Raw genomic sequence first — 15500 nt, 5'->3', positions numbered from 1 at the left:
CCCTCAAAAGGCTGCTGTGATCTCCGGGGTCCTTTTAAATGAACTTGTAGTTTACTCATCGTAAGAGCATCTGCCTCTATTGGAAACAGGCCTGTCTGGGTGTGAGTCAGAGCCCGGGAGTGAGGGGGCCGGTGCTGCCCCGCAGCCTGGGGAGAAGAGGAGCTGGCCAGCACAATGCATGGCCCTCCTTAGAGCCAGCCCACCCTGCTCACGTGAGCGCCAGACCTCAGTGTGGTCAGCGCTAGGAGCCACCCTGCTTCCCAGCTTTTTTCAGTTCAGCAAGCATCTATTAAGCGTCTGCTGTATACCAAATACCATTCGCGGTACCGGGAACAGCGGGGGCAGTGGTCTTGGGAAGCAGGTCAGCGCCTGCTCTGTAAGCCAGGCATAGAGCCTTCCAGGGAGTGCTCAGAGGTTAAGTGGCTTGCCCTGGGTCACGGAGCCAGGCCATGTGAGAAGCAGGCCCTGGGCTCATGTCTTCCTCGCCTTAAGACTCACATGCAGCCTTTCTAGGCACAGGGAAGTGAGACCACAGCAGTGCTGGGCAGGTGGTCGTCGTCTGGGCCACACCGTTTGTCGAAGCTCAGTGACCATCAAAGGGACAGTGTTGGGTACACGAGGGTCCCCCCCAATGAGGGGAATCGCTGAGATTGACTCTTTGTTATCACCAGAGAAGGTGCTTGCCTGCATTGGACAGGGGAGGGATTTGCCAAGTGGAGGCCCAGGTTCAGTCCCTGCTGCCACAAGGAAAGTGCCCTCCTCACCCTTCTGCAAAGCAGTGTTTATTGTTTACTTGCCCGGGGCCTGACTAGGCAGCTGGACATAGGGTGGTTAGAGCCCTGGGCCTGGAGCCAGGAGGAGCCAAGTTCAGATCCAGCCTCTGACCCTCCCGGGGCCTGTCTGTTAGCTCTGTTTGCCTCGTTTTCCTTCTCTGTAAGAAAGGGAGAATAATGGCACCGCCTCCCGGGGGGCTGTGAGCATCAGACTGAGCACCTTGCCTGGAACAGAGTAGGTGCTTAATCAGCTCTTTGTTCCCTTCCTTGCTTCCTGTTAAGATCACCGTATCTTCCATTATTACTTTAGCCCAAAGGATGATAGAAGAGGCATTAGAAGTCATCATATCCAATCCCCCCCCCCCAGTGAAGTGACTGATCCAGGGTCATACAACTGATAAGTGTCATGGTCTTCCTGACTTCGAGGCCAGTGCCCTGCCCACTACACTGTGCCGTGCCCCTCCATGCAAATGGAGTCATGGATGAATCCCATGTGTCCTTGTATGTGTGGTGGATGGGGGCCAGCTTTGGAATCAGGAGCTTCTGGGTTTCAGAGGCTGAAAAGCCAGAAGAGTCCTAGGTCATCCCCTGGCCGTCAGGCAAATAAAATAGCCCATGAGGTAAATGTGTCATGTTGGAGACGTCCGCTATGACTGTAATCTCCCTTGGTAACAGTACATTCTGGCTTGTTTTACTTTGTTTATTCTAGACTTAAGACACCAAAGAAAAATGGACATGCCCATATGTGTAGGAGAGTAGAAAGCAAAGGCTGCACATCAAATGACATGTCTCTGTTATAAAGCTGACTTTTCTTTTTAAGCTTATCGTCGATTTAACATGTAACTTTCTAAAACTGTCCTGCCGGTCTGACTGCTTCTTTCCTTCCTTCTGTTCTGTGCATTTATTAAAAAGGCTCCGGGAACCCTCTTTTCTTTCTTTTTTTGTCAATCTCATTTCCCCTTTCCCTTTCCCTCCCCAACCCCCCAAAGAGAATCCCTTCTGGTGTTTTCAGCTCTCCCCCAGCTGAGGCCTGCATAGCCTCAGCTAGGCCCTCACTGCTGCTCGGCCGTCCTTCTGCAACTCCCTTAGCCACTCACTGGCCCGCTTTCCGCAATGGCGTTTCCAGACCTTCTCCTCCCTCCACAAACCTTCCGCAGCCCCCTCTTTCCGTCTCAGCTGAAAACCTTTGCTTAGACTAAGTTCACAGAAAAAAGGGGGGCCATTTGCCAGGGTTTTCCTCTTTCTCATCTCTTCTCTGCCACTATTCTTTCTGCCAGTTGCCTCCTTTACTCCTGTCTTACAGGAAGAGGTGACCTTTCTTTTTGCCAAGTCTAATCCTTCGACCTGCACAAGCCGCCCCCTCCCAGCCTGTCTTCTCCAGCAGATTGTCCCCCACTCATCCCCCTGTCCCCAGTAGCTCTTCTGCCTTTTGTGACTGAACGTCTTGAGAAGAGAGATGCTTCTGCCACTCAGCTTCTGGCTTCATTCTCTCCAGAGTCACTGGATCCAGTGGCTTTTCCTCCTTCCTTATTCCTCTTGACTTTTCTGTAGTCTCTGACACTGATGATAACCCTTTTCCCAGTTTTCCCTCTCAGTCTGCTTTGCTGTTTGGGATATCCTTCACAACTGCCCAGGCCTTCTTTTCCCTGCAGACCACTTCACTTGGTCAGCTCATCAGCTCCATGAATTCCATCATCTCCAAGCTGGGGATTCTCACATCTGCCTCTCTCACCCTGGTATCTCTACTGACCTAAAGCCTCTCATCTGCTACACTTCAGACGTCTCCAACTGGATGTCCAGTAGACATCTCAAACGCAACTTGCCTAGAACTGAACTCACTGTCTTTCCCCCAAACCCTCCCCTCCTCCTATCTTCCTGGTCACTGAAGAGGGCAACACCGTCTTCCTAGTCTCTCAGTCTTCCCACCTAGGAGGCACCAGGATTCCCCCATGTCCGTGCTGCACACACCCCCTGTGCAGACCCACATCACCTCATACCTAAACTATTGCAAGTAGCCGCTGGTGGGCCTGCCTGCCACACATGTCTCCCCATTCCACGCCATCCTCTATTCAGCCATATCATGCCCCTATTCAGTAAACCCCAGTGTTTCCCAGTTATGTCCAGGATTGAATACAAAATGCTCTGCTTGGCTTTCAAAGCCCTTCCCAGCCTAGCCCCCTTCTCCTTTCCAGTCCTCTTACACCTTACTTCCCCACACATACTCTTCCCCCAGTGATTCCAGGCATCTTCTCTGGCTGTCTTCCAGACCTGGAAGGCTCTCCCTCTCCTCTCTCCTGACCACGTTCAGATTCTAAAACCCCACTTTCTCTCCCCCTTTCCCAGCCCCTCTTACAGCCAGTTTTCTCTGTCTCTTAATTATTCCCTGTTTATCAGATCTGTGTGTGTGTCGTATTCACAGAGTTGTTTGCTTGTTGTCTTCCTTTCTAGAGTCACTCCTCGAGTGTGGGGACTGTCTTTTGCCTCCTTTTCTGTCCTGAGTGCCTGGCATGTAGTGGGTGTGTGATCCGTGTTTGCTGCCTGCCTGACTGTACCAGCCCTGTACTTGTAGCTCCAGTCACTTTAAGGGGCAAGGGCTAGAAAACAGCCTAAATTCATTCACCAGAGATCAACAGTAAAGAGTAGGTTTGGCCTCCTGCAGTCAAGGCTCTCAAACTGAACAGAAGGCCAGTGGGACCCAGTTCAAAGAAACTTCCCATCATGCACAGGACTTTTCAAAATGTGATTGATTCCTTTTATTTTGACATCGCCTACATTTCTCAGTGTATCTCTTCCCCCAGCCCCTCTTTTCTTTAAAACAAAGAATGAACAATGGAACCACCATATTGGGAGAATTGAGTACATCTGTGGGTCTCCCTTTCCAGCAGTGCCCAGAGTGGAGGTCACAGCCAGTTCTGTAAGAGGAAGTGGGGCACTAATGTCATGCTCCCAGCAGAGCAGCTCGGGGATCCCCGGGGGCTCCTTCCACACTTGCTCAGTGATGAAGGAGGAAGATGTCTCTTCTCTTCATTGCCTCAAGTTGTGTTCTCCTTGTCTCCTTTCCTTCCCAGGGCTACCTCTGTTTGCCGTACATGGCGCTGCAGCAGCATCACCTTCTCTCCGATGTGACTGTCCGAGGATTTGTTGCTGGGGTAACCAATGTCCTTTTTCGTCAACAGAAGCACCTCAGCGACGCCGTCGTAGAAGTACGTCTTGGGTGTGGGGAGCAGAACAAAAAAATGGGGGGCTGTGTGGGCAGAAGACAGATGTCCTTGTGGCTCACAGGGCTTTGCGTTGAAGGTGAATTCCCCCCAGAGCAGACATGGAATATGGATGACCACCAGAATGTCTGCCGTGCTTGTCTGATTTTTAAAACTTGCTTTCAGCAAAGGTCAGGGTCATTTCCCCACATTTCTAGTATGAAATACTGGTTCAAAAGAGGTAGAAGCCAGAAATACGTACTCTAACTTATTTTTTTGTGTACCTCAGTGATAAGATAATAACTCATTGTTTACATTGAAATAGTTGTGGATAGATTGTTTGGGCCCACTGTAAGATGTGCAGTTTGGGGTTCGGAGAGAATGCCTCAGTGGAGTTCCAGTGAGTTTAGAAGTAACCGAAAATTTTTTAAAATTTAAGGTAGAGAGATTCCGAATTTTTATTTAAAGGATGACCTCCCTTGTTTGGGAGGCAGAATGGTGCTGAGGGAACTTGGAGCCCTAAGTCCCAAGTTCAGTCTGCTTGTATAACCTGTCTGTAACCCTTCCAGCTCCAGATCCTTGGGCCTGTGAATTTTCCTTTTCATTCAAGAGCTGTTCGACTTTTCTGCACCAGAGTCCCCTCTGTGGACCCCTCCCCAGAAGCAGGGGTTTAAATAACTGAAGGAAAGGTCCAGTTTCAGAGGGTCATGAAAATACAGCTGCAATTTTCCCCCATTCGAGTTCATGGCCCTTTGGGGGTTCATGGGCCCCAAAATAAGAACCCCTATATTAGATGTTCACTTTGGTTCTACCATGCATGACGTCCCCAAATGATGATCCATGTGTCCATTCCTCATAGGTAGAAGAAGCGGTTATTCACATCCATGACCCAGAGCTGAGGAAGATTCTGAGCCCAACCACAGCTGACCTGAGATTTGCTGACGATCTGGTGAAGCATGTGACTGAGAACAGGGATGACGTGTTCCTGGATGGGACAGGCTGGGAGGGAGGTGACGAGTGGATCCGAGCACAGTTTGCGGTGTATGTCCATGCCCTGCTTGCTGCCTCACTGCAGTTAGGTAAGTTGGAGGGCCCAGCTTGAAGCCCCTTTGCAGAGGGGCAGAGAATAAACCCTGTGAAACTGAGCTTGACTGTGTGGCCCAGGGCACCTCTTATTACATTTATATATAGAATTATATATAAATAAAATGACAAAAATAAAGCAAAAACTTCAAAAGAGAGCAACTAAACCATTGTTTAGTCATTCCTCTCTGGGCAGTGAAGTCTCAGCATACAAGAGACAGGCTGCCTCATGCTCCCCTAGGAGAATGTCAGGGGGCTCCCTGAGGTTTCCTGGGCCATTTCCTGCTCCTGAGATGGGTGTCCTTGGCATTCTTCAGGACCCATCTGGGCCTGCCTCTCAGACCTTCATTGTGTCACCCTTTAGGCTTTCTTAGGTGTCTTCCTAGTGAGAAAGCTGAGTGACAGCCATTGCCATGGACTTTGTGAGTGGGTGGGGGTGAGCAGAGAACAATGGATTGGCACCTGTGTGATGCTGGGCGAGCCTGCCCTCACATCTCTGTGAAATGAAGACTTTCTACCCGTCAGTTGATGATTGTTCCACCTTTCTAGTTAAGGAAACTGAGGCTCCGAAAGGTCGGCTGAATGTCCTGGAATCACTAAGTGTCTGATGGAGTAATCTATATAGCCTCAGACTCCCATACGGGCCCTCCCCATCTAACCACACAGCTTCACGAGGAGCCATTGCTTTGTCTTAATAACTCATTATCCTCACATTTGGGCAATTGGCGGTGGAATTAGATTAAAAGAAGACATTCATCCCAGTGAGTGAATTGAGGAGGGCAGCCTGGCAGAGTTCAGCCTCTCTCCTCACGGCTCTTGCAAGTGTCCCGTTCCCATGTCCCTTCAGTACACGGCTGCCCTTCCCAGCTTCCCGTCAGAGGGGGGCTGCCGAGAAAATGGGACCAGGGATTTTAGGCCCAAAACGTGAGAAACTTCCTGAGTTTTAGCCTTGTTGGCTCCTGTGTGTGGGAACCATTGGTCAACCTCCGCTACTAAAGAGGGTGTGAGTCCAGACTCTTAGTCAGAGAGCTCAGTTGCTCCTCCGTTCTAACTGGAGTGACTTAATAAGACTCTTGAGGGGTGGGTGTGTTTGCCTCCTCCCTGGCTGGAAGCCCTTCAGCCTACATCCAGTGCTCCCTTGGCAGATAATGAAAAGATGCTATCAGACTATGGGACAACCTTTGTCGCAGCCTGGAAGAACACACACAATTACAGGGTCTGGAACAGCAACCGCCATCCGGCTCTGGCAGAAATAAACCCCAAGTAAGGAGACTGGCAGTGGGGACAGTGGGGGCGTGAGACCGGGAGGGAATGCACTGGGATCATTCCAGGGGTCTGTGGCCTCCTCACCCGTGGCAGTCTGCCCACCCTCCGGGCCACTCTTGTCCATGTCATCTCATGAGTTTGCCCCATGGCCTCCCAGTGTGGTGGAGGCCTTCCTGGTGTGCTGCGGGGAGACGCCTGGGCTCTCTGTGGCCTCCTCACCCGTGGCTGTCTGCCCGCCCTCCAGGCTGCTCTTGTCCACGTCTCATGAGTTTGCCCTATGGCCTCCCAGTGTGGTGGAGGCCTTCCTGGTGTGCTGCGGGGAGACTCCTGGGCTCTCTGTGGGCTCCTCCTCTGTGGTTCTCTCTGGGTGAGGCATCTCTTCATCCCTCCCTGACTCGACCTTCTGCTCTTCTTTTTCCTTAGGTAGTAGCTTGCTCACACCTGGCATGCCTGTCCTTGCTCAGGGATTCTTCCTCATGCTAGTGACATATGATGTCACGGAGTTCCCCTCTAAGCCTCTCCCTCCTTGCCTGCACCTCTTAAAAGCCCTGGTTTCCTTCAAGGCTGAGCTGGGTGCTTCCTTCTGCAGAAGCCTGTCCTCATCCCTGAAGCCATTAGTACCTTCCCCTCTGAGATCACCACCCCTCGATGCTGCATTTGTCTTGTGTAGGCCTACTTCTCTGCCGGCTGGTTTTCCAGTCAGAGTGTAAGCTCCCTGAAGGCTGGGACTGTTTTTGCTTTCTCTTTGTGTCCCTGGTGCATGGCCCACAGGAAGCACTTTGTAAATCTTTCTTGATTGAAGTGCTGGTGATGCAGCCATCTTACACCACCAGTAAATATTGGCATTAAAAATGCAGACTCTTTTTCCTGGGAGAAACCTGGGATCAGTAAGAGTTTTGCAATTTCCCAAAAATAACCCAGCTTGCTCTCTGCATTTGGGTTAACTCTGGGGCCACCTCCTCCATTGGTAGCATCCAAGGGAGTGGGCAGTTGGCATTCTTCACCCACCTGGCTTTTGTGTGGAGAGCTAGGCCCATGCCTCTTGCCTGGAGGCCCTCCCCCTCCACAGGGAGCTCACTTTTCTCGGGCCTCTGGGCCACAGCTCCTCTGCTAGGGAGTCTTCCTTACGTCAATGACCTACGACATCACTTCAGATTCGATGTCCAGCCCTGCCCACAGGCTTCGTGATCAGAAGGCTGGCGGGAAAGCCTTCTGCTCTTCCCGCCCGCCTTCCATCCCCTCCTGTGCCACTGAGGCCGCTCCTGACAGCGTCGCTCACCTTGTTCAAAAGCTTTGAGCAGTTGCCAAGTCGCATCTTCAGACCTGGGTCTGGCCCTCATGGCCCGTTACCATCCAGTGCTGGGCCTGGAGTCAGGAAAACGCAAGTTCAGATCCAGCCTCAGACACTTCCGAGCTAAGTGACTCTGGGCAAGTCACTTTACCTCTGTTTCCTTCAGGTTCCTCAGCTATTAAACGGGGATAATCAAATTTCCAACCTCCCCAGGTTGTTGCCAAGAACAAATAAAATAATATTTGTAAAAAGAGTTAGTGCAGTGCCTGGAGCGCAGCTGATTCTACATGAATACTCATGCCCTCCCAGCCTACAGTGCCCTCCCAGCTCTGCTTATTCGAGCCTTGTTTGCTCTGGGGCCCTTCCTGCGTGAACCCTGTTCTCATACCCCAGGTCTCTAGTAACGCCACCCTCTGGCCCCTCCTGGGGACTCGTCTTCCCATTAGCTGACCAGATCCCATAGGCCTGGCCGTGGCCCCTTGCACCCAGCAGGTGCCTCACAGATGGAACAGTGAAGACTGTGCCACTTTGTTTTGCAGTCATCCCTTCCAGGGCCAGTATTCGGTGTCAGACGTGAAGTTGAGGTTCTCACAGTGAGTATTGTGTCTGGATGATGCTGGGGAGGCTGGGCCCGGGTTGTGTGAATGCCTTGGGCTTCATCCCGTGGGGGCAGGGCAGGTATTGAACCCCCCTCCGCTGCCCCTGCCCGGGTCCCCTGCCGCTTCTGGAGAGGTTCCTTTAGCTGGGGAGGGGGGAGTTCCCATTGACACAGGGCCATCCTCATCCGTGGCCCCATAGCCATGTCTGCTTGGTTTCTGTTGTATGTGCACCGATAACGATGATGGCGGTCGGTTGTGGCGGGTGGGCGGGGGCTTTCTGGGAGAGATTAACAGCTCCACCTTCTTCTGCCTAGCTCTGTCCAAAATAGTGAACGCGGCAAAAAGATTGGCAATGCCATGGTCACGACCAGTCGGAATGTCGTACAGACCGGAAAAGCCGTGGGTAAGGCACCCCCTAGTCCACAGCCCCATGGCTTCATTGACAGATTTTGTTTTTCTTTGTGTTGGGACTAAGCCAAACAAAAACCCCACAGCGCTCATCTGCTCAGCAAACTAACAGAAAAGAGGATTGTGGTGGGAGCCCCTGCCATCTCACTCTTCTTTTTTTTCTTTGCTTTTTTTTTTGAGGGGGGCATGCAGGGCAATTGGGGTTAAGTGACTTGCCCAAGGTCACACGACTAGTTTTGTGTTAAGTGTCTGAGGCCGGATTTGAACTCGGGTCCTCCTGACTCCAGGGCCGGTACTCTTCACTGTGCCATCTAGCCACCCCACATCTCACTCTTCTTAAATTTCTCCTATTTTTATGTTCTTTTCAGAGAAATGGAGGCAGTTTGCTTTTACAAGTTAATGTCAGTGTCTTTCCCAAAAATGTGCCCCTTTCCTTTACTTAACTTCTCCTGCTCCCTCACTGACCTCTGGCTAGAGCTCTCAAGCCTCACTCTCTTCTGTAAAAGGAGGAAGTTGGGCAGGACATTGGCTCTCCCATCCCCCGGCTTCATCGTGTGTCATGGACATCTCCATCACCAACATGCCCTGGAGCTGCCTCCCAGCTTCAGGTGTTTAGAGTGGCGAGCCCATGGGGGCTTCAGAGTCAGCAGGGCAGGGCGAGTTCCTTGCTCCTGCAGTTTGAGGCCCCCAGCTTAGTGTCCTGACCTGCCCGTAGCAGTTACCCCCCTCACTCTTTGAGATGGTGGCGGGATCACAGCATGTGGTCTATTCTGCACACCCTGGGAGGCCGTTGTATCCAAGGACTCTCCATGGTGATGAGCTTGGGGGTTCACTAGGGACCTGCTTTCTGCTTGGAATTGGCCAGGTCCAGTGGATGCCAACAGCTGCTTCGTGCCACCAACATGGTGACTGTCATTACATGTTGAATGCCTGATGTGGCATTTTGTGTCCTTGGACATTCAGTACCTTGTGGAACTGTAATTGAATCGTTACTGTGGTAGACTCCGAAAGCATAAGAAGTAAAGCTCTTAAGTCTTATGCTAAGAAATTAATTAACCAGTTACTTGTCCATAATGTGCCTGTGAGATGTGGATATCTTGAAATCAGAAATTTTCCTTGTATTTTTTCGTTGTTATTATATTATATTAGTCATTCTTAGTCATTTAACAGATGGTATTTTTGCCTGCTTTTCTGGGGAATCTGAAAATCTGGATGGGAAAAGAATGCCTCATTATTTTCACTTATCTCTAAATGAAATCTTAAAATTCATTTCACATTGCCTTCAATTATTTGCAGGCACCATTTTGAGAAGTCCATAGGTTTCACCAGATGACCTAAGGGACACATTATACAGAAGGATAGGAAGCCCTGATTTAACATAGGCCAGTAAATGCAGATTCTTCCTTTCCCCCTATTCAAGTACCTCCATCCACCTGAACTTTTGAAATTCAGGCAGCTGGTGAATGCTTTCTCTCCTAGCAAAATTAAGACTCTTGTCCCCTCCTTCCATGTCTAGGCCAGTCCGTTGGAGGAGCTCTGTCCAGTGCAAAGACAGCCATGTCCTTATGGCTCTCCACTCTGACCCAGTCAACAACGCAAGGTCTCACAGACCCATCAGATGGGAAGCATTGAGTTTGATGGTCAGAACCCGCTGGGAGATTGGATCTTTCTGCTGCCTTCGGCTCACTCGGTCCACACACAAGGGGAACCAATGCACTCTACTGTTTCCTGGCCAAATATTGTAAATGGTTGCTCTCTGTGTGTTTTCAAAATAATATACATGAGAGTGTGAATGAATGTAGCCTAATTTGGAAGCATAAAAGAATGACCATTATGAGGTTGTTATCTAGAATGTTTGTCTAAATTGACTACTTTTATTTAAATCTGAGCCTTTCTAATTGGACCATGTGATGGTTTTGATTTTCTGATTTTGTACATTTATTTGTCTATAGAAGTTTATGTAATTTATAGTTATGTTTTACCTTTTGGATAGATATATTATAATTTGTTCATTAAAAATAATATTATATATTGATTCCTCTCAGAATGGGCCCATAAATGTTACCTGGCCCTTGGCTTTATAAGTTTTGAGCCCTTTGCTGTTAGGTTTCTTTTCTTATTTTATTCTATTCTAAATTAATTTAAGTAGAGTTATAGATTCATCATTACATGATGAAGGTATAAATTTGCTATTGTTTTCCATCCTCGATGTTCTCTCCTCCCCTCAGTTCAATGACGTCTACCCATTTGCAGCTCAAAGATGATGGTGGAAAAGGGTGAGGTTCTTAAAGTTAATCATCTCATCCTTGAAAACCTGTTCCCTTGCTGGTGTCCTTCCATGCCTGGCTCTGCCCATCTTCCTTTTCCTAATTCAGTCCCAGAAAGTAAGAGAGGCTGGGCTGCATTTGCTTGGTCAGAGCTGTGCCGATGCTCTTGGAAACCAGCCTTTGCCCCGGGAGGTGGCTGCTCTCTGTGTCTTCCTAATCCTGGCCATGGTAAACCTTCTGTGCACACACGTGTCTGTCCACCCTCTCTGCCTCCTCTTTTCTTCCTTTGCACATTTTGTCCTGTAGGGTTTTCCCAGGATTTTTGTTCCTGATGCAGCATTTCTTCATACAGGTGCCTGGCCTTTCTCTCTTCCCAACTGAAAGCCATTCTTCTTTTCAGCTATTGCCTCCTTAATATATTTTTAAAAGAAAAGCAAAAATATCCATATAGAATAGGAAGACCATGCCAGTGCAAATTTGGATAATCTTGATGTTTAAGGGAAAATAACAAAGCCAGGGGATAAAAGGGAAGGTCCCTGGCCTCTCACTAAGACAGCTTCAGGAAACACATGGGGCCTGCTCTCAGGTATGTGCAAAGGCATAGTCACAGAGGGATGCCATGCTTGCCCCTAAAGGCTTTTGACACCACCTCATCTGCTTTCCAACTAGCCAGAGAGGCTCCAGAAGGGTTTTCAGGGACCGGTCTAGTGGACAAGTCGCTCTTATCACGTTGACATTTCAGTAAAACATCTCTCTTGTATGTAGCGCTAAGCCAACGCGTGTCATGAGATCATGCTTTTCTACCCCTCTGCTGAGAAAAGTCATTGATTTTTCAGTTCTTCAGTGGGAGGTTTCTCTTGTGTGAAGACTCAAGGAGGCTAGGCTCCTGCTGCCCTCTCAGAGATGTGGTGACTGTCCTGCGGAGGCCGCACTGCTTCCATCAAGGCCAGGGGCGTCCTTCCTGCCAGTCACGTATTTGATTATAGGATGAGACTCCAGGTGTGAGGATGACTGAGGAGGGAATGGCAGCCTCCCTTTTGTCTCCTTGCTGCCCCCCTGTACCATTAATGGCAGTGTGTTTTCTGCTTCTCATCTCTCCTGTTAGGGACCAACCCACTTGGCTACGTTCTTTCCTCCAAGTAGATTGTGTAAAGAGAAAGCCACACCAATTCTCCCAGGAAGCTAGCTGAGACTCTTGAAGTGTTTGCCCTGGAAGCGTTTTCCTGGCCAGGCCAAGTCCCATTGGGAGTTTCAGAAGTAGTCTGCCATTATTCTTCAAACCCTGCATGCTGACCCCAGAGGAGCTGCAGCAACTTTGTCCAAAGAACTGTCATTAGTTGGAAGATGTTGGGGTAGATGAGCAAAGCTTGCATTGAAGGACCCTCTGTTTTCTGCAGTGACTTTGTGTGTGTATGTGTGTGTATTTAAGGGTATGAATCTTAGCTCCGCCATAGTATGACTTCTTGATTGGAATATGTACCTCAGAGGAACTTTCTGTTAGTATTTCAGTGAAGAAAAGTTCAGGTCTTTTAAGAAGAGACCATGATATAATGGATTGAACATGAGCCATGAACAGAGAAGGAGTGTCTGTGCTGATTGAGATGTTAGCTTTGCTCTCAAACAACTTGTTTCCTCATCGGGCTTTCACAAACTACCTTAAGAGAGAAGACTTTTAGCACAGAAATAGAGCTCAGCATCTAGTTTCAAGTGAAGATCTTGCCTGTAGCCGTTTCACCCGTAGCCCAGGAAGGCTTCAAAGGCATCTTTCCTGTGATCTGGAGGCCCAGCAGGGAGCCGGCACACCTCAGGGCCCAGCTTGCAGGGCTGTTGGCAGCACAGAACTCTCCTCTCATTCTTTAGCCATCTTTTTGCCACTTTGACAAGACAGTTTGTGCGTTGGGAGGTTTAAGGGCATGTGTTGAAGACCTGGCCAGAAGTGCATAGAGATTGCAGATTTGGAGGAGAGCTTGTGAAATGAGTCTTTGCCTCCCCATTCAACCACTGGGCACTTTCTCCATAAGCAAGCTATCCAGATAGGTGATGCTGCTGGGACAGGGTGTGGAGAAAAGCCCTAAGTAGCAGGTATTTACATTGACTGGCACACGTGTTGGGAGAGGCCATCCAGGTGAGTGTCACACCTTCAAAGGAAGATATTTGACACTCAAAGCTGATTATAATTGTGTGGAATCCATGATTTCCCCCCCCCAAAAAAAATCCTAAAACCATCACGTGTGTATATCTGCATATTCAGTATAACTCTGCTCATCCCAAGCCTACCTAGTGAGTGACATGCCAGCCCCTCAGACTAACCCTCATACTGCTGTGATGTGCTTTGAGGGGAAACTGAGCCCAGGATTCTGTGTTTTCTCAAGGAAATTAGTGTTTATAACTTTTCCTATGCTGTTTATCTTGTGTGGCTTCAAAGTGGGGAGGAAAGAGGCCCCAGGGTGAGCGAGGTTGGAGAACAAGGTTTGTAGATGCCTAGGTTAAAGTCTATTGAGAATAGTATTTAATTGTCTAACAGCATTCTTTTGGAAAGAAGCTGGGTATTATCGATGAATGGTCTGAAAGTTTAAAGTTTCAGATGAGATCCCATTCTTTGGGGCAGATAAGAGTTTGTCAGGAGAGCTCTTGGGGCTGGTTTGTATTAAGCAGGACAAGTGCTGGGCGAGGCTGGGAGCTTTTAGCCAGTTGCTTTTCTTCAATAGCCCTGCATCATTGAGGTTTTTGGAGCTGCTAAGCCAAGTACTTCATCGCTATTGAGTTTGGGGGCTACATGTACTGGCCGTGTGCCTTTGGAGATCTCTTGTCCCACAGGCTCATAAGGAAACTGGACTTTGTTGGGCTGATGTAGCGGAGAAGGGAGTGACTTCACCAGTAGACAGTTGCAGGGGTAGGGGGGCAGCAGTGCCCCTGCCGTCCCACCCCTCCCTCACTTGATGGGTTTGGGGTTGTCTTGCCCTTTTGGTCCACCACCCTCTGCCTTCTCCCCAGGCCTTTTGGGAGGGACGCTTGAGTAGAGCCGCAGTGTCTCTGTCTCCTCTAATCCCAGCACCCAGCCAGTTCCTAGAGGAAGCTCCCTATGTAGCATGCTGTATGAATGGGCATTTTCGGGATCTGGAAGGTTCTTTCCCATTGTCCAGCCTTCTGTAAATAATCCTCCAGCAGTGAAGAGGAATAGTGATCCGAGCGTTTCCACATGCCTGTAGTTGTGTTTTACAAGCTGAGAGCATCACGATGCACAGTCCCCCGATTGCTTCAGAGCAACATGCCCTGTGCCCTGTGTGTGCCCAGGACTGCTCTGTTTTCTGAAATGTCGATGCCTTTGTGTGTTGCAGAACCACTTTCACATTTGCCTTTTTCCTTATTGGTTCTGGGAGATTCTATATTGAAATCATGTAAATGGGGCATGATTTGCCGAATTCCTTCCCAGCTTTCATTGCCCACTGACCACTCAGGTGAATCATGAGCTTGCGGTTTTTCTACTGTAAGATGACCCTCATCCACCTCAGCCTGATGTTGGGGTAGCAAAAATGTGATTGAATTTCCCAACAGTCTTCCGTGTTTGAAGGGCCATTTTACGTAGTTTTCTTGGAAAATTTCAATATTTTGCAGCTGGACCAATCATTAAAAACTCAGACTCTCCATGTTTGTGATACCCTGGTTGTCTGTCTAAATTCTGGGAGCATTTCATTACAGAGAAGATGATTTCTTTTAGTGGTCTGAAAACGACGTGAACATTGGAGACTAAAAGCTGGCCGTGGTCTCCAGTGGACCCGAGGAGGCCACGGGTGGGGTCCACGTGTGTGATGCCATCTCCCCTCATTGTAAAAATGCCTTTGGCCTGTAAATCCTGTTGTCCAGTTATGCTGAATTGTAAAGCACTATACTTTCAAAAAGAAAAAATGAGAATAAACTCTAGCGTTCCTGCCCGGCCTCCCCCTCGTCCTGCCTGTCTTTCCACTCCACTCTGGCACTGGCTTTCCTCAAGGCAGGCCTGTTTCTAGGGATGAGCACAGAGATTACATGAATGGGTGCGGGAACTTTCCTGCATTGTCTGCTCCTGGCAAAGGGCTCCCTCATGTTTCCGTTACTTCTAGAAAAGCCTGACAAAAATGGGCAGCAGCCAGAGGCAGGCTGTGATGAAGGGAGGGGATTTTGAGAAGAGTGAGGCCCCAGATGGGACGCGGGGGCCGCTCAGCCCAGCACCCCTTCTGTGTCTCCTGTGGGACTGTCCTTATCAGAGCTGCTGGGAATGCGGTTTTTCATTCACTTTGGTGGGTTCTGCCCTCCCTTTTCTGAGTAGAGGCATTCCGTGGGTGAATTCAGAATCTCAGGGCCATTCAGACTCCCACGGAGCTGGGTGCTCCACTCTCCTCTTCCCTCCCCCCGTTTCTCCCCCAGCCAGACTCCTCACTGGGAGGGACTGGGATGCAGCACTTGGGGAAGGGAAGCTCTCCAAGCTCCCCGCCCCCAGCCCGATCCACCAGCCAGCCTGCTGTTCTCCCCCTCTGCCTGCCCTCCCCAGCCTGCTGCCTTTGTTAACTGGGCTGTGCTGCGTGTTCAAAAGTAAGCATTTGTCCGGGTGTCCCGTGCCCCCCATCCTCACCCCCCCC

At 49.7% G+C, this 15500-nt stretch overlaps 1 protein-coding gene and 1 long non-coding RNA gene across 2 annotated transcripts in view; both read left to right on the top strand.

Annotated features, from left to right (window-relative positions):
- Positions 1–10639, top strand: part of AVL9 (AVL9 cell migration associated) — a 67684-nt gene extending 57045 nt beyond the window's left edge. Inside the window, exons 11-16 of the mRNA XM_069084299.1 lie at positions 3842–3976; positions 4830–5049; positions 6199–6316; positions 8150–8203; positions 8524–8612; positions 10134–10639. Of these exons, the coding sequence (XP_068940400.1) occupies positions 3842–3976; positions 4830–5049; positions 6199–6316; positions 8150–8203; positions 8524–8612; positions 10134–10249 (732 nt within the window). The 3' untranslated portion in view covers positions 10250–10639. The remainder of the gene's footprint in view (positions 1–3841; positions 3977–4829; positions 5050–6198; positions 6317–8149; positions 8204–8523; positions 8613–10133) is intronic.
- A 4542-nt stretch (positions 10640–15181) lies between these two features.
- LOC138158459 (uncharacterized) overlaps positions 15182–15500 on the top strand; it is a 4306-nt gene continuing 3987 nt past the window's right edge. The window contains exon 1 of the long non-coding RNA XR_011167654.1: positions 15182–15453. This is a non-coding gene — a long non-coding RNA (uncharacterized lncRNA). The remainder of the gene's footprint in view (positions 15454–15500) is intronic.

This window comes from Petaurus breviceps, unplaced genomic scaffold (assembly GCF_028583685.1).
Source record: "Petaurus breviceps papuanus isolate PSGF00001 unplaced genomic scaffold, PetGlider_PUasm1.0 174, whole genome shotgun sequence".
Lineage (NCBI taxonomy): Eukaryota > Metazoa > Chordata > Mammalia > Diprotodontia > Petauridae > Petaurus > Petaurus breviceps.
Note: the sequence above shows the minus strand (reverse complement) of the source record. Positions and strands in the feature narration are given on the sequence as shown.